Genomic DNA, 18708 nt, shown 5'->3' on the forward strand with positions numbered 1-18708 from the left:
AAAGTCACTACCCTAAGAATCTAAGGGTCGGGCGGTGGTGGCGCACGCCTTTAATCCCAGCACTCGGGAGGCAGAGGCAGGCGGATCTCTGCGAGTTCGAGGCCAGCCTGGGCTACCAAGTGAGTTCCAGGAAAGGCGCAAAGCTACACAGAGAAACCCTGTCTCGAAAAAACCAAAAAGAATCTAAGGGTCTGGAATCTGGAACAAGGGCTTTCCTTTCATTCCGTGCCCTCCTCTCTCCTAAGGTGTAGGGTGAATGAAAGCTTCATTACCCGTATCTAGCAAGAGTAAATAGAAAAATCAATAAACCATCAACATTTCTAAGATCCTGTCCTCCACAATAAATACGAACACTTGTGCACCTGGAGTGGTAAAGAGGGAGATTAAGGCCAGCGACTCCTGGGGGGGGAGTATGGGGGACTTGGCATTCCAGATGTGTCTTCTTGGGACACAAGAGTGAACCACTGGCCATCCCTTTTAGCAGGTATGAAGAAAAGAGGCAGATTTTTGGAAAAGATTTATTTTAAAATTTGTACAGTCTTTGGATAATTTAGAATCAACAGGTATGCTGTTAAAGTTTCTGTCATACTCTCAAACCCCAGACCAAGAGCAACAGTAGATTTGATTGGCAGAAAGATCCCATGATTGAGGATGCATAGATGGCTACTGAAGTCAATGCCCGTGTACACAGAGGCCTTCCTGTCAATCACAGACTTTAAACTGTCCAGAAATATTAAACATCTCATCAAATCAATAACAACACTTAACATCCATGTCATAGTCTATTTTACTCAGGCCTCCACATTTACAGAACACAGAGAAAGTTTTACAGACGCCAGAATCACATTACATTTAATTAATTTATTCCTCCACATTAATAACAGTTAAAAACTAGAATCTACCCAGTGTAGTCTCCATCCCGACATCAACATGTACCTCCTGCTGACGGAACGCCAGCCTCCTGGGCGCTCCGTCCCCGGGTCCTGATGCGTTATAATGAGCATGTGAGATGAGAACTTGAAGGAAGCCAGGGATTCCCTAGCCTCGTCCCACACAGCAGCCAAGCAGCCCAATGCTTCGTGCACCCTCAAGCGCGGATGTAGACCTGAGGCGCAGGCAGGCAGGAGGGCAGGCCCGCGAGTGTTCCACATGGGGCAGTTGCCTCACAATAGAAAGGATGCCATGTTCCTCGCCACTGCCCTCCCTTGCCCCATGGATCACTGAGCAGGCCCTTCATGAGTAAATAAGGACAGCAGGGTACCTACTTCCGATGCACCATGGACACGGTCCAGCCACATGCCCCCGCTGTGGTCCCCACACAGCCCTGTGAGGTAGGATTATCACCCCCCTTTTACAGATATGGAAACAAAGCCTTGAAGAAGAGACTCTGTGTAAAGTGGCACAGTGAGTCAGTGGGGGGTCAACCTGAAGACCCAGGGCCTTTCCCTTCAGGCTCTCTATTGTCTGTATAAGGCAAGGGGTCAGCAGTAAACAGATGTCTGAGGCTCAAGCGCTGGAGCCCTGTGAGCACAGGCCCAGGCTTGGGAGTCCATTGGACTGGATCCTGGTGGCCTCGCTCCGTTTGCACTCATTTTTTTTTTTTTTAACCATAAACAAGTCATGGACCACGGGCTGAGTGGGCCATTGCAGTTCCCCACCAGGGAGAGAGGTCTCAGAAAATCCTTGTGAGCGTATATGTTTGCCAAACACCGTGGGTGCTTCCTGCCCAGAGACCAATGTCACTCCCCTGGCAGGGAGCTGGTGGAGAGAGCGGGACAATCATCAGTCACACACCTCACACCTTGGTGAGGATCGGTTCTGATTAAGATTCTAACCTAAGTCCTAGAAAACATAGTCCCCATGCCCTGAGAGACCTTCCATGGAGGGCCCATGAGGTCAAAGAAGTTGGGGGTCAGGATATTTGTCAAACAGAAAATGATTAAAAGTAATCTGGGACCGGGGGGAGACTGATTTAAGGGAAGTTAACGAGAGCAGTTAGAAGGCTAGGGGGCAGACATTTAAAAAAGATAAAAAAGAGCCCCGGTCTATCTGACTCGCCTGGTGTCTACTGCAGGGCAGCACTTGCTGCCAGCGTGGGTAGGGGATTCCTAACAAAAAGATCTTGGGCCCCATGTCCTACCAGGTCTTAGAGAATGTAAGGGGATGATAACAGGAGAAAGGAAAACGCAGCCCTTCTGATTCAGGTGACATCTGCTTGACATGTGTCTTCTCCTCCTCTAAGATGTCCCCAATGCCACACACAGCTGTACAAGAACATGGTGGAGCCGGCTCCTCCAGGGTGTACAGACAGCAGCGTCCCCCCCCCCCACAAAGCCCAGCACCCTGAATACATGGAATCTTTGCATTCGAGCTGCCTGTTGGGTGTCTGTCTCGTCTACTCAACGGTGAACGGGCTGAGGACAGAGACGGGGGTTTCTGTACCTTTCCTCTCCACATGGAGAGGGGAGGGAGCTACTCCAGAGCCTTTGCTCATCCGCACCCAGGCTTAAGGATCAGACAGGGTGACAACAGGACTGTGTCCCCAGGGACGCGCCCTTGGGAATGACTTCGCTCTGCAGTCACGGAGCAGGCTTCCACGTCCCACACCAATGGTTTGCTTTCCCTCCTCTGAGCCACCCTGCATCTGGAACAAATCATACCTTGGGGAGGGCTTCTTAAAGGTGTGAAATCAATACCTGCGTAGAGATTTCAAGCCGCAGAGGGTGCTGGTTGGTGAGGATGACATCATTCGGTTGGGAAAACCAAAGTCTGGTTTTGGCGACCCTGGTGAGAACTATGGCTCTTTTCCCTGCCCGTGTGGAAGGAGAGGAGGGTGCCATCTAGGGTGAATGTGTGTGGCAGAAATCTGAGCTCCTATGCTCTGTGGCTGCAGGGAAGGCTGGGTCTGCCTCCTTGCCATCAGACTCTGGAAGCCCCAGAGTTCCTGCCAACAAAATTCCCTAGCGTGTAAGAAGCAGGCTTGGGCCTGGTTACCTCTCCTCTAAGCAGGGGTAACCGGGAGACTAGCCATATAATGACCTAAGGAGAAGAATGAGAATGCCCGGCTAGAGACACGTACTCAACAGCGAATGTTCCGGAAGCCAGACAGCGTGGCTTTCCCAAACAAATAAATGTCTTCATCTGTCCCCTCATTGAGATGCTTCACCATATTCTTCTCGAAGAGGAGGGGGTGGTATGCCCCCATCGTGCAGGCGTTGTCGAAGAAGGTCTGGTGGTAGTAGCACACGTCAGTCTTGCGCTTGGATGGGATGAACTCATAAACATCTACCTGGTCACACAGTGTCATCATGATGATGATCCCTAGAGAAGGAAGCAGAGGTGAGCCACGCCCAGTGACCACGAGCAACCCAGAACTCTGCCCACTGACTGTAACTGCTCAGCACCTTGAATTTGGTGAACAGTCACCCAGAGTCCTATTTATTCCTACGATCCCCAGTCTGGGTTTTTCTGATAAGCCGAGGCCAACAGACTGGTCCGTTTTATAGCTTTGGACCCCCAGCACCAAGGCTGTGGCTTCGTACATATAGAACCTTCCGCCATCCTACAGGATTAAAGGACTCGGTCAGTGAATTCACCAATGGAGTAAGTCATAGTAAGTCAACGTGAAGGAGACAATGAGCGAAACAAGGCTGCCACTGGACTTGGCACTTCCTAGCATTACTACACCCTGCCAAAGCCTCACAGAGAACAATTGGGAAGACTGACTCAGAGAATACCTGTAGGACACAGTTCCGAGGACAGACAACTTCTCCCCTTTAGTTGGGGTGAGACAAGAGGAAAGCACGGCCCACAGTGGTGCTGTCCAGAGAAGCAGCGGAGTGAGATGCAAGCCCATCCAGGTACAGGGGACTCATCTGACCACCCAGACTTGACCCCGACTGGCTGGGGTGTCTTGTGCAGTAAACAATGCCCCCATGTGCCTTTGGCTCTTCATCAGCCCTAGGAGGGAGAGCCTTGCAATGCTCCTACTGTGTAGGTTATTGTCAGGGTTCAATAAGGCCTCAACTGAGAGAGCTCTTTTCAGTGACTACTAATACAGGGCATCTTTAAAATGGAGCAGGCTCCCAACCAGAGGTGAAGCTAGAGACAGTGTCGGCATCTTTGCTCTGGAAGAATCACGTGCTGGAAGAACACGTCTGCCCTCCAACTGCTCCCGGCTCCTTGAGGAAGAAGAGCAGCTCTCCGACTGACAAGGGTACCAGGGAAGCACCCTTAGGAATGACAGGAAGGGACACTTCTCCTCAGTGAGGCCTGAGAGCACTGGCGTGGGGTCAAGGGGCAGTGTACTTCGGAGGGAGGACAGGGACACAGCCAACAGCAGGGCAGCGGGGCCACAGGCAGTGTGTTCCTCGGCATGTCAGCCATGGACGCTCTAGAAGCTCCGGGAAGAACCCAGACGCACCTACCTAAAAGCTGAAGCGGAGGTCACAGAGAGGATGACACACCGTAAGGGGCCCTAATTTCCTCTCTGCCTCTAATAGGGGAGCTACTCATTCACTCTGGGAACATTTACCGTGCCAAACCCACGAGGATAAACAAAACACAGTTAGCACCCGAGCCCGGGACGTAGACAGATACAACTGCACGGTGGTGGGTCCTGGAACCACCTGGTTCAGAGTGTCCCACTGCAGGTATCCGTGGAAGGTGTGCCCACCCCGCTGCACAGACAGCCTGCACACTCACAGAACTGTCCCAGTGATCCATCCAAAGAGAAAAGAAGGGAAGTACAGATGGGCAGTGGGAACCGAGGGATGTGGGAAGAGCTTAAGGAGAGGGTCTTTGACCAGCAGCCAGGACCCTCATGCCCAGTCCATGCCACGCCAGCTTCCCGCTTCCGACACAACCCCACACGGGCAAGCTTGCCCATCTTCTCTCAGGGTTGTAACCAAAGGCATCCACCAAGCAGGAGAGGTATGACTGGCTCGGGTTCCCAACACGATTCTACAGAGCCGTGCTACCAACTATATCTGTATTTGAATATGCAACGTTCTGTTCATTATAATTTTTTGGCATTGTGATTTTTAATGACACTGACTTAAAATAGTACTTGATTAATGGGCTTTGGCATATGCTCTACATTGTAAGCCTAAGACGAAGTCTTGCTCGCTCCATCCGTCCAGGATCCTATCTTCTCACTTCCTTCTCTTTGCTTGTGCTTCCCTTTGCTCTACTGCTCCATGTCAAACCCTGACTTCTCTCCTCCACAGAACTCTCATCCTGACCTCTCTCCCCCACAGAACTATCACCCTGACCTCTCTCCTCCACAGAACTATCACCCTGACTTCTCTCATCCACAGAACTATCACCCTGACTTCTTCTCTCCTCCACAGAACTATCACCCTGACTTCTTCTCTCCTCCACAGAACTATCACCCTGACCTCTCTCCTCCACAGAACTATCACCCTGACTTCTCTCCTCCACAGAACTATCACCCTGACTTCTCTCCTCCACAGAACTATCTCTGACCATCCAGCTAGCGGGGTTCTTCTCTCCCACAATAGCAAGGGTCTCCCTCCTCACTGTAGCCTGAGCTGTCTGAACTGAACTCCCTCGGCAGATGCCCTAAGGAGAAAAATTGCATCTTATTTGAGCTAGAACTTAGTACAGTGTACAGGCTGAGCGACGGTTCTGGTGAATGACTGAGACCCAAGAAGAAGGCCAACCTCCTGTACAAAACAACACAGGACTTCTCCACACTCGGACTCACCCAGCATGCCGGAGGACGGAGGGTTTGGCTGAATCCAATCCGAAGAGATCTCCTGAATGATGTCCCACAGTTCCCATGGCATCTGAGGCCTGAGCATGTAAAAGGGCTGGTTGGGGAACAGCCTGCGATAACTCTTATATGTTTCGAAGAAGTTGTAGTCTGGCTTCCGGTACCACTGGAAAAAGAGGAAGTGGTTGGACCAGTAAAGGAATGGGCTCCTTGCACAAACATTCTTGCCAGACATCAGCCTTGTCTTGCCTCAGATCACAAACATCTCCAAATCTCAGCCCTTAGTGGGTGGGATATATAAATATATAGTGAGTAGGGCCCAGGACATAGTCTATGCTTATAGGAGTGTTGGACTGGTGACCTTGGAAAGGCTTTCGATGTCAGAGTCACCAAGTCTGGGAATGATATCAGCTTAAAGGGGCCTCTGCACCATCTAAACTGTCTTTTATGTGCTGCTCATTTGTTTGTGTGTAAGCCGTTCTCACTATTTTGCAAAGGCTGTCCTTGAGCTCCTCGTCTCAAGTGATCCTCCTGCCTCAGCTTCCCCAGTAGCCAGGACCAGTATACCTAAGGAGAGGAAATTGGGGCCGAAGTAGTTGCCTCTGTGGGTTCAAGAGTCCTGCATCTGACTCAGGCAGACTTGGGTTATAACTGAGCTCAGCGGGAAACTGGAGACTTCAGAAGCGAGGGCACTAGTGATTGCCACGGCCTACTAGCCATCAGTGGGCGTTTCAGGATTAAGTGTGCCAAGAGAAGAGCTTTCTGTCCTCCTCCTGTAAAGCTGTGCTCCCAAGGCCACTATAGCCCATAGCAAGAGAGGCTAACCTACATATATAACAAAAAATGAAGGGACAGTTTCAGATAACCTGTGACTCACATCTTTTTCCCTAAAACAATTGATATTGCAGATCTGTGACATTGAGTTAGGAAAGCTAGCCTTGGCACAGGTTTCTCCTAGCTACGCTCAGCTTACCCATCTGTAAAATGGGAGCCGCCACACTTCCACATACTTCTTGATAGTGTTACAAGAGTGAGATGAGAATTCTAGACATTGAGAGGAGAGATGGTAAATTCTTCTTCCACCAGGGCTCATCAGGAGTAAGCTGCCTTGATGATGAATACAGCAAGTAAGCATTAAGGAACAGACCTTACTCCAGATTACCATTGGTCCAGGCTCCATCCCTCCCAATATGTGCCAGCACTGGAAAATACACAAATGAACTCCAGGGAAGGCATGCAGAGGGGCTAGTTAGGATGGGGGGTCTGAATGTGCTAGCCCCCACATAATGGGCTGCCCAAACCTCAGACAGTCAGGAATGGCTCAGTCAGCTACGACTTTAAAAATCTAGAAACAAGCCGGGCGGTGGTGGCGCATGCCTTTAATCCCAGCACTTGGGAGGCAGAGGCAGGCGGATCTCTGTGAGTTCAAGACCAGCCTGGGCTACAGAGTGAGTTCCAGGAAAGGCGCAAAGCTACACAGAGAAACCCTGTCTCAAAAAAAAAAAAAAAAAACAAAACAAAAACAAAAAAAAAAACCCTGGAAACATGGAAATCCAAGGGCAGATGGAAGGTCCACTTACATTTGGGATATCTGCATGGTACAAAGACGGGTCCCACACAATGAGGATTCCTTCGTTGTACAAGGTGTTCTTCAGGAAGTGCTTTTCTGTGGTGATTAACTGCAGTGAGAAAGAGAGAAGATGTAACGTAAGCATTTATGTGTACACATTTGGCTCATAATTACAATGGACACATCACCAGGTTGGGACCATCTGAGGCCCCAAGCTGGTTTAGCGCTAACCTTCAATGGAAAGACAGGAACGATGCTCACATGAACTGTGTTTATAACAAGCTGTTAGCCATAGAGTAGAAAGGGTCCCACTCAGACTTTGAATCTAAACGTCACAGTGAAATGGTACAGAACACTAGTCCTATACTCATACCTTGCCAAGGGGAGAGAAATGAAAAATAATGGCCCATTTTCAAAGATGCCACAGGCAAGCTTGGACCCAGTTACAGATATACTGAGGATACTGGGTCCCTGCTAGCATCTGCCAGTTCAGCTACAGTCCCACTCCAAATTACTAACAGCCAAGTTTGCCTAATCACCGGGGACATGACAAGGTCACACATCTGAGAAGCTTTAAACAAACACGACATAAAATATAACGATGAGCCCACCCACTATCTTTGGTAAGAAATAGACAAACATAAGTGGCAGAGGGAAGGATAAACCCAGATGTCATGGACGCTCCCTCCAGATTACTCACTGAATAAGGAAATGGGGGAAAAATCAGACTCTCTGGGTTAGAAATCTGTTCTTTGAACTCAGTCAATGTGTCTGCCACTCTGGGCTGATGCCTGGACTTGCAAAGTCATAAAATGAAAAACTAACTGCCGGGGCTGGAGAGATGGCTCAGTGGTTAAGAGCACTGACTGCTCTTCCAGAGGACTCGGGTTCAATTTCCAGCACCCAGTAAAAAAAATACTTCATTATTTGCCTCTGAGAGCTGGAGGCCAGCCTGGTCTACAGAGCGAGATCCAGGACAGGCACCAAAAACTACATAGAGAAACCTTGTCTCAAAAAACCAAAATAAATAAACAAACAAATAAATAAGTAACTGCCTTGCTCTGGTTGCCCTGGGTCTCCAATGCTCATATTCTGAAGCGAGGGTCCTCATGCCTCACAGGAGAAGTTAGAGTGCACTTTAAGTCCTTATTAAATATAATTAAGGGTCCACGGAAATCCTTTCAACCATCCGCAAAGTCTAGTGTTTAGTCTGGTCTAATGTCTGATTACATCATTTCTCATAGGGGCCAATGCATACCATATAGTTTCTCTGTCACTGAGACAAGGTCACTGTGTCTATGGTTGGGCACCAGAAGTCAGCAGCTCATGTGGAGGGTCCAAATACACTAAAAAATATACGCACTTCAGATGCAGGTGAGAAATGCTCATCTGCAGCCTACTATGAGCATGAGCCACAGCCCAATTCCTTATCCTTCTCTGGCTGCAGATAGGCATTTAAACACATCTGACAAGAGGTGAGTGTGCCAACCTTGATGGGGCACTTTTACAAAACAGATTAAGAACCTTAAACCAAAAATCATATTTAGATTCAATAATTTCATTTTAAGGAATTTATCCCAAGAAAGAATCTAAGCTCGAGGGAATGGATGCATGGAATTGTCAATTGTATTTCATATCAACATAATAAAAGTGTGGTAGAAGGCAAATGATAAGACTTGGATACTAAAAGACTCAGGTCTATTCTTGTCTTTACCACTAATACTCACTCTGTTCTCCCCAAAGAAGCTATTCTAAGTCTACCATATGACCCAGCTACACCACTCCTTGGCATACGCCCAAAGACTCAACATCATACTCCATAGACACTTGCTCAGCCATGTTCATTGCTGCTCTATTCACAATAGCTAGGAAATGGAAACAACCTAAATGTCCTCCAGCTGATGAGCAGATAATAAAAATGTTACCTATGCACCTTGGAATGCTATGGAGCTGGAAAGAAAAATGAAATCACAAACTTCGCAAGGAAATGAACAGAACTAGAAAAGATGATATTGAGTGAGGTAACCCAGGCCTAGAAAGACAAACGCCACACATTCTCTCTTAGTGGAGGTTCCTAGCTCCCAATCTTCAGATGTGAGGACGCAGCCTGCAGTAACTACGGAAAGCAGGAAAGTGAAAGAGGACCTCCTCTGCCCGGACAGCAGGGGTGGGGAGTCATGGCGAGAGAGCAGCAGGTACAAGCAATATAATCAGGGAAATGGAAAAGCGAGGCTCCCTGGGCAGTGGGGAGGTAAACACTGGGAAAGGAGGGATGTGGGAAAGAACAATATGGGTTCCTGAAAAAGCCACAGAAATCATACTATTAACTATTTACCTTAAAGAAACCCTATATGTGTAATTTCGTGTATAAATATACAGATACATTTTAATTTTTCAATCTAGACTTACAGTGCCCCCTCCAAGAGCCAAAGAGCACCTAACAAAAATGTCAATACCAGACACGGGAAGCCCACTTTTGAGTTGTTGGTCAAGGCCATCCAAGAGACTCCCAAAACATACATCCTATTGCTGTGCCCTTGATTCCAATGACACTAAGGGAGATCTACGTATGGTACAAAGAATAGCAACGTCATGAACTTCCCTATCCCTTCCATTAGATGGAGGATCCCTGCAAGCCTGCACACATAATCTTTGCAGAGCATGCTCTTCTAAGAGCAGGAGCTACCTGTGGAGGACTCACATCAGCCAGGATTTGTATAGTTAGATCGGTGGCTAAGAAGCCAAGGGTGACCCACAGTCCCTGCCCTCCAGGTGGCCACAGCTGGTGGTAAACAATGAAACCATGTCTAAACATACAATAGTATGACACTAGAGACTATGTAAGGATGGCAGTGGGGTGTTGGAGCACTAAGGGATGAAAAATATGAACATGCCATGCCTTATGAACATGGGGGTGGCACAACATTCTTGCTCCCTTGAGCAAGGGAGCAAGAATGTCCCGAACACAAAGAACAAGTGTAGATCCCCGATACAAGAAGATGTGAGAATCTGGTGAAAATGAAGAGCTATCATCATGAACCCTTTCTTTCTTCCTTCCTTGGGAACACCTCAGATATTGATTTCATTGAGTGGCAACCTAGAAGAGGCTATCTGAAAGAAATACTCGTCAGCTTCTCTTGCAGTTAAATGGCTATGTAACACATTCTAACCAGTAATATGCAGCGAGTGTGGCTTCCAGGAGGGACCCTCCCGTCCTGCTGGCTGAAATGGGGAAGTGATGTCTGAAGCTCGAATGGTCATCATGATGTCGCATGCTGACAGCAGCAAAATAAAAAGTAGAAGGACCTGGCGTTTTGCTCCAGCAGATAATGTGCAACTCAGCAATGTCTGCCCTGAACTTTCAGAAGACGGAGGAATACATTTCCGTCTAATTAAGGAAGTTTGGGGGAAGAGATGAGGTGGTTCCTGTCTCTTATAGCCAAACCTAATTTCCATTCTATAAGGAAGGTGTCTGTTTGGGGATTATAAATTGTTCAACGTGGTTAGATTAGAGAGACAGATGCGGGCAGGAGCCAAGTGGTTGGTACTTCCCATCTGTATCCCAAAGGTGAGTCAGCTTCTGGTAGTCTTCTGGCGTGCACACACACGATGGAGATGGTCATGAGGACGCCCCCACACTGCTCTGGGTGTATCTTCCAGGACGGAACTCTGCAACTACAACCCTCATCTTTAGCTTACTCCCTGTATCCCGCAAACAGCTGGTCACGGAAAGTGATCAGGGTTGTCTCTATCCCTGTCCCCGTTCTGACAGAATGCTAATACCAGGTGACTGTACAGTAAGTATGTCTCCATCCTGACACTGCCCCCATCCAGCTGCTTCCTTAGTGCACAAGCACCGGCCTCTCCGGGCTTCTATGAGCTTTCCCAGCATCTGTGGCTTTACTGTCCTCAGACACCCCAAGACAGAAACAAAACTTTCTCCTTTATAATAAAGGGTAATAATGTGCCATTGAATGAGGCTTACTCCAACCTGAGTGTTTTTATACATTGTCTCAAAAATATTCACAATGGCCCTAGGAGATATTAATATGCTCATTTAAAAAAAAAAGTTGTACTAAATTCAGGGAAGCCAAGGAACTTATCAAGTCACACAGCTTATTCGTGTATGAGTCAGACCATGAGTCTTGTACCCATCTCGAGAGGCCAGACTTCCAACCAAACCACTAAAGTGTGGGTTCCAGGCTCTTGGAGAGAGATGTCAAAGTGGAGGAGATTGAAAGTATCATGAAAATACTGATTCCTGTCTGAGGTTAGCACATCACATCTGGAAGATTCTGGAAGGATTGATTAAAGCACCCTTGTACAGGTGAGTAAAGCGAAGAGAGAGGGCAGCATCATCAGAAGTTATGAGCGTGAGGCAGACAGAATGAAATCTCACTGGCAGGTTCCTACCAGCGTTCTTCCTGCTCTGACTGAGGACACGCTCACAGCCCCCAGGAGTTTATATAAAACACATCTCCCTGTACACACAGCAACTGCTCGGTCACCTGAGCTGCTGGAGATGCATGAAAAGGCATCTCAAGAAACCAGGGAGGAGATAAATGGTACACGTAGGGAGAGCAGAGCAGAAAGTGGCCAGGGCTGGAATCTGCTGGAGGGAAAGGGGAAAGCCGTGAAACATCACTGTACCCACCCCTCCCACACCCCCCAAATGACATGGTTCTGAACACATCCACATCCATTCCTACTAGGTGAAATTGAAGCACTACCTAAAGAAAGATTCCCTGAGGCCTATGGAGGGCTGGCAGTGTGAATCTCTGCCCTGCTCCCCCATAGCTACCTCTCTGTGGTCTTGGTAGACTTACTCCTCATCTCTAGGTCTAAAATGTTTTGTTCACACACACCACATCCTGTAAGGCCTTACCTAAGGTACCAGTCAATACTAGAAAGAGCAAAGCTTTTAACTAAGGGTCCTGTACTTACGTGGCAAAGCAGTAAGACCTGGTTCAAAGGATCCTGATGGGAGAGGGGTGAAATCATGATGAGGAGACTCAATCATCCCCATAGCAACAGAGCTTAGAGAAACATCTAGCAAGAAAAGGCTACTCCAGGGAGATACGTGTTGCTGCTCAAGGCAACCTTCCCAACCACAAAGTAACAAATACTAACATATAGAAAACAAGTGGAGAGCGCGCGCGCGCACGCGCGCGCGCACACACACACACCACACACACACACACACACACACACACACACACACACACACACACCACACACAGAAGGGGGTATTCATCTATGATTGCACATAACTCCACTGTTCAGACTTTACCTCCGTCTAGTTCTCATTGGGACTTTTTTCTTCCCAGACCACTTTCTCTCTATGTAGGGCTGTGCTCCATTCAAATGATGAAAATCTGATTCATGGTGTGTCTGTATTTAGAGACAGGGCCTTTAGGGAGGTACTGAGGGTTAAGGGAGGCCATAGGGTGGAGTCCTCATCCACTAAGTGTGACAACCTTACCAGAGGAAGAGGCACCAGGGTCTTTGTGCATGCACTGGAAGAAAGGTCAAGTGAAGACACAGCAAGAAGCCGGCCATCAGTGTGTGTGTGTGTGTGTGTGTGTGTGTGTCCGTCCTATGAGTATGCGTTGTGAGATATAGAAATATATCTGAACATCAAAGAAGGAATCTAAGTGCTTGAAGCTTCCAAAGATAAAGGCAAGCATGTGTATGCACATGTATATGTACCTATGTGTATATATATGAACATGTGCAAATATGCATATACCATATATTTGTATGTATATAAAACATCTCTGTATGTATATGAACATGTGTAAATATGCATATACTGTATATTTGTATGTATATAAAACACATATGTGTATATACATGACCATGTGCTTATGTGTGTAAGGTGTATATGATGTGTATGTACATATACGTTTCTTAGCTCTACCTGCGCAAAGCATAGGGAATCAACACTACTCGATCAGGAGTGAGCACACCAGGACCAGAGCTTGGTTTCCAGAACCATTTTTCAGTATAAAGAACCTGTGAGATTAAAGGGACCTTTGAAGAAATAGAAGTTCCTCTGCAGCCAAGACAGGAGGAGGCAAGAAAGGCTTCTGAACTTTCGGTGAGAATCAAATCTTAGCTGTTTCCTGAGTTCGGGGCTCTGCTCTGATCCAGACAATACATTTTCTCTTAGGTCCCCAGTCAGGCAAATGGTCACAGCCCATGGTGCATGTCTAGGGGAGCCCTCTGGAGCCAGAAGACAGAAATGGGCAAGTTTCCTGGGTCTTTATATTTCCAGGCAGGGTAAGAGGCCTGGGAGCTTCACTTCCGGGTGAGTTTATTTATATATTTGTGGTGGAGTCTAATTAAGGAGAGCATTAAGAGGGCTCAGGGGCAACCACACTTGACTTTCACAAGCAAGGAAAACAAAACCACTTTTGGGAAGTTCTTGCCTGAGCAGTGTCTGGCTAGTAATTCCAGACAGTGGACCAGGCTTTTGTTGGATCATCTTTAACAGCAAAAACTTAGGCAAACAGGGTCAACTCATTTATTTACTTCTTATTTAGAGGCAAGGTCTCTCTGCGTTACCTGTCCTGGCCTTGAGTTCCTAGGTGTAAGCGATCCTCCTGCCTCAATATCCCATGTAGCTGGGACTCCAAGAGTGCACCATTATGCCTGCCTCTTGCTCTTCACTGTACAGTATTTACTAAGGAACGTATCTCCGATCCCGAACATCTCATGTGTACATTCACAGCCAAATTAATAGTTAAAGCCCAATAAATATTCTGGAACATCTCACTATATCAGAAAGCACAACAGTGCTAAAAAAAAATTAGAGAGAGAGGGGTGGGGGGAGAAGAATGTGAGGGTGTGTACATCTCAAGAAAAAGAGAGCCACCACTGGCCAGATCTAGAATAATTTGCATACAACAGTAATTCAGAACAGTAACAAATTATAAACCACCCAAAGAATAACAGTCTGTGATACCATGAAGGAAAGAAGTGTGTGTGTGTGGGGGGGGGTATTTAACTTGTACTGTAATAGCCCGCCTCTTAACCTGCCTGCCATAACCTCACTGGGATCATGTATCACTGTGGGGATTTAAAAAAAAAACCAATGTGGCAACAGGAAAGGGTTTCAGAACACACAACAACCAAGAAATAGTTCAAAAGCCAACGTGCAAGGAATCTGAGGTGTTTGGGAACCGCTCACTCACACTGCATTACGGGACCTCCTAGTAGCTGTGGGTAGGAACACAGGACACTGCGTACTGCTTGCTGGCTGCCATGCCAAGCCACACCACAATTTGCCTAAACCGCGTAGGCTCAGATGTGAAACTATTGTGTGCTGCGAACTACAGCATTTTTGCTGTACATAACAAAATTTTCTGCTCTTGCATAATAATTTAATAACCGAAAAAATAAAATATTTTCAATTAAAAAAAAAGCCTTGCTATAATGGGATTCTGAGGATTGACTCAGTAGTGTGGAAAGAGCTGCCACCAGCTGGAGCAAAGATCAACTTAAAGTAAAGCAACTATTAATGCTAAGGAGGGAGAGAAATTCTGATGAACAGAATACAACCGTTCACTTATGGACCACAGAGACAAACAGTAATTATATGATGGGAAGGCAGATAACGCTACATCTAGCGATCAAAATAAAGTCAACAACAAGAGGGAGATGGGCATAGTCTCCTTATCATACGATATTTTGAGGCAATTGTAAGAGGCATGGAGGTCCTTACGCTCACAGATAAGTACCAGGGAAAACGGAATGTTAAACACTGGCGGGTTATCTCTTCAAAGGGAGAGGTGTATAACTTGTTTTCCATCCAGAAGACTGGGAGTGGACATGGTTAATAGCCTGGTAAGCTCTGTGCTATCTGTAAGCACATTGCCCAACCCCCAACACTTATGTTGATCTCAGTCAGTCTATGACGACATCCTCCCCTGAACCCTAACCATGAGAGCATTGCTTACCTTGAGCCTGCTTCCTTAGGTAATCTATAGAACCTATCTTTACGGAAGTTGCCACTTGTACTTTGCTAGAGTGTTGATGCAATCATGTCTTAAGCTTTGTTATATAAACAGGATTGAGTTAATTATCACCAGGAAACTTCTTTTCCAAATTGGGCTGTACTTAAATATGCCTAAAACCTGGTGTCGGACTCCCTGAAGTTTGAACCGACACCAACTACTGAGTCACATTGAACCCAACGTCCTTCTTGTCTCCCCAGGAACAACACTCTGCTGGCCTTGGTGGTCGCAAAGTGCCCCCCAATAGGAAACAACATCATTTATGTAATTTTTCATGCAGGAATGCTTAAAATTAATCTAATACTGAGAAAACAAGGGAGAAACCCAAAGTAAGAAACATTAAAAAAAACTATTGATTTTCCAAAACGTAAGTGTGTTAAAATATTTAAAAAGGGGCTTTGACACACAGGAGAGCGGGATCTGCACCCTGCCTGGGCAGTACACTAGAACTGACCCTGTTGGCAGTGGTACAGGTGAGTCAGCCCCGGGGCGGGGATGAGAGAGCAGGAGAGATGACTTCTCATCCCCCGCCCCTTCCCCCCCCCCATGTGGTGACATGGGTAAGGGAAAGATACCCTCCCCCTCCCCCTTGCTACCTGCAGCAGGCAAGAGGGCTGGCCCCAGGGTTGGGAGCTGCAGCACACAGGAGAGGGGACCCTGCACCCCGCCCCGGGGAGCACACTATAACTAAACCTGTTGTTGGGGGCAGGCGCAGGTGAGCCAGCCCCAAGGGTGGGAGAGCAGGAGAGCTGACCCTTGCATGCTCCCTACAGCAGTCAGGAGAGAGGGCCCTGCACCTTGCCTGGCCAAGACAGTGGAGCTGGCCCTGGTGGTGTGCCCAGGACCTGAGGGCCTGAGACCAAGAGCACCGGCCCCGCCCCTCGCTGCAGGCTGCACTTGGGTGGGCTGGCCAAGGCGGTGCAGGAGAGCTCACCCTGGTGGCCACAAGGGGAGAAAGCTGGAGGGCTGACAGCTACCAGCCAGGTCCAGGCTATGAGTTGGCCCACCTCAACATTCACCTCATCTATGGACTGTTGGAGCATGTGAAGGGGACGAACCTACAGATCCAAAACTGCGGGATCTCCATGACACAGGACAACAGGCTATCCAAGAGGAGCCCCAGAAAGAGCTCATCATCAATGGTATAGCAGAGGCCAGAGGCCTCAAGCCGGACCAAGGACTCCTGGCAATGAACATTGGCAAGGGAAGGTGAGAGATCTAAAGTTGGAACTTAAAGAAAGCAGTAGCGGCTGGCAGATGGCTACGCTGGGCACTTCCTGGCACCTGCAGAGCCCTGGCCTGTATTTCCAATGTTGTAAAACTAATAAACAAACAAAACCACAAAAGCCGCTTTGGGGTTTCAGGTAGCCCCGGGAAACAGACCATATCCAACCCCACCTATGCCCCCCCCATTGCTTACTTTCTGCATGGCTCAGAGTAACAACTCCCTTCAACTGCTTGAGCCTAAATGACCTTGTGTGACACAGTGAGTGATCAAGTTTCACGTCATAAAAATCCAGTGAGCTGGGGCTGGGGATTTAGCTCAGTGGTAGAGCGCTTGCCTAGCAAACACAAGGCCCTGGGTTCTGACCTCAGCTCCGGAAAAAAAAAAATCCAGTGAGCTAAGACATGAGCACCTTGGCCGTTGTTTAACGAGGCTCGCTGTTACTTCAGGATCAGCCCCAATAACCATCTAGGGGTGTCCTGGATGAACCTGCCAGTGCACTTGTGGCTCTCTTCCTGGGGCTCCAGATGCTTCTAAGGAAGCTGCTATATTCTCCTGTACTGACATCTCTTCTTTCAGGTCCCCTGAGCACAACAGGTGCACAGCTGAGTCTCACAGAAACCATCCCGAGCTGAGAGTTAAAACCAGAGCATTTTCCTTCCTGCTGACTCTTACCACATCTGGCATGGGGCAGACGTGGGTCAGCTGAGCCAAAGCTTTAGGTGTGACACTCATTTCTATAAAAAGTCATCTTCTTAATGACAAAGGCACCAAGTTTGCTTCCCGTGGCTTTGTCACAGCCCAGCTGTGCCCAGGGCTAGCCTCGGCCACAAAGACACAGGGATGATGGAGGCATTTTCTCAACTGAGGTTCCCTGCTTTCAAATAACTCCAGCTAGTCTCAACTTGACATGAAACTAGCCAGCACACTCATTGTTGGTGTATGTTGTGTAAAAATCCAACTGTTTTTCTACATGTGGAATTGGACTCTGTGATTTTTATCAAAATAGTTATTAGTCCTAACTTTAACTTGGGGGTGTAAAATTTAGAGTTTTTAATGGATAAGATGGTAATATTTGTAAATAGATGAAATTTGACTTCTTGCTTTCCAACTTAGATCCATTTTACTTTTTTCTTTCTGAATTGCTCTGGCCAGGACTTCCAGGACTTCAATACAAAGAGCACAAGCAGGTAGCCTTGTCTTGTTCCTAATTTTAATGGAAGTCTTTTGGTCTTTCATTGAGAACAGTATCTGCCTGTTTTTCATAATGGCACTTACTATGTTAAGGCAGTTTCCTTCTATTTTATCCTAGTTTATTGAGTGTTTTTAATCATGAAAAAGAACTGAATTTTGTCAGGGACTTTTTGACCATCATTTTTCCCTTATCCTATTAATTCAGCATATTATGTTATCAACATTTTATGTCAAACCATCCTTGCATTCCAGAAAGAAATTCCACTCGGTCATGGCTGCAATCCTCTTGAAACGCCATCTAATTTGGTTTGCTGACATTTTATTAAGGACTTTTGAATAGTCCATGAGGTACATTGATCTAGTTTTTATTCCTTCCGGGGTCATTGCTGGTTCGACTATGAGGACAATGTTCACAGAATGAGTTAGAGCCTTTCTTCCTCTTCATTCTTTGGGAAAACATTTGAAAAAAAAGAATGCTGCTAGCACTTTAATATTCAGTATAGCTCACACCATGACGTCATGGGGTCCTGGGCTCTGTCTAGAACCTTTTAAAAATATTGATTCAGTTTTGTTACTAGTTGCAAGTACCAAAGGCTTTATGTTTCATTATGGTTTTGATAGGTTTTGTTTCTAAAAGTTTATTTCACCTAGGTTGTAATATTGATTAGTGTAACTGTTCATAGCATAATCTTTTTTTAAAAAAATTCTGCAGAATTATAGTAATGTCTCTTAGTGGTGGGAATCTTTTTTTTTTTTTTTTTTTTTTTTCCTTGAGACAGGGTTTCTCTGTGTAGCTTTTGGAGCCTATGCTGGAACTCCCTCTGTAGACCAGGCTGGCCTCGAACTCAGAGATCTGCCTGCCTCTGCCTCCCGAGTGCTGGGATTAAGGGCATGCACCACCACCACCACCTGGCTTCTTCTCTCTTTTTACCTTTGTTCTTTGAGCTAAGATTTATCAATATTG

At 47.0% G+C, this 18708-nt stretch overlaps 1 protein-coding gene across 10 annotated transcripts in view; it reads right to left on the reverse strand.

The window, feature by feature from the left end:
- Positions 1-502: 502 nt before the first annotated feature.
- St6gal1 (ST6 beta-galactoside alpha-2,6-sialyltransferase 1) overlaps positions 503-18708 on the reverse strand; it is a 130927-nt gene continuing 112721 nt past the window's right edge. For all 10 annotated transcript variants that reach the window (XM_037209822.1, XM_028875197.2, XM_037209817.1 and 7 more), the window contains 3 exons: positions 7318-7416; positions 5729-5903; positions 503-3321 (listed from right to left, as the gene is read on the reverse strand). In XM_037209822.1, the coding sequence (XP_037065717.1) occupies positions 3080-3321; positions 5729-5903; positions 7318-7416 (516 nt within the window). In that variant the 3' untranslated portion in view covers positions 503-3079. The remainder of the gene's footprint in view (positions 3322-5728; positions 5904-7317; positions 7417-18708) is intronic.

The sequence above is a fragment of the Peromyscus leucopus genome, chromosome 12, assembly GCF_004664715.2.
Source record: "Peromyscus leucopus breed LL Stock chromosome 12, UCI_PerLeu_2.1, whole genome shotgun sequence".
NCBI classification, from domain to species: domain Eukaryota; kingdom Metazoa; phylum Chordata; class Mammalia; order Rodentia; family Cricetidae; genus Peromyscus; species Peromyscus leucopus.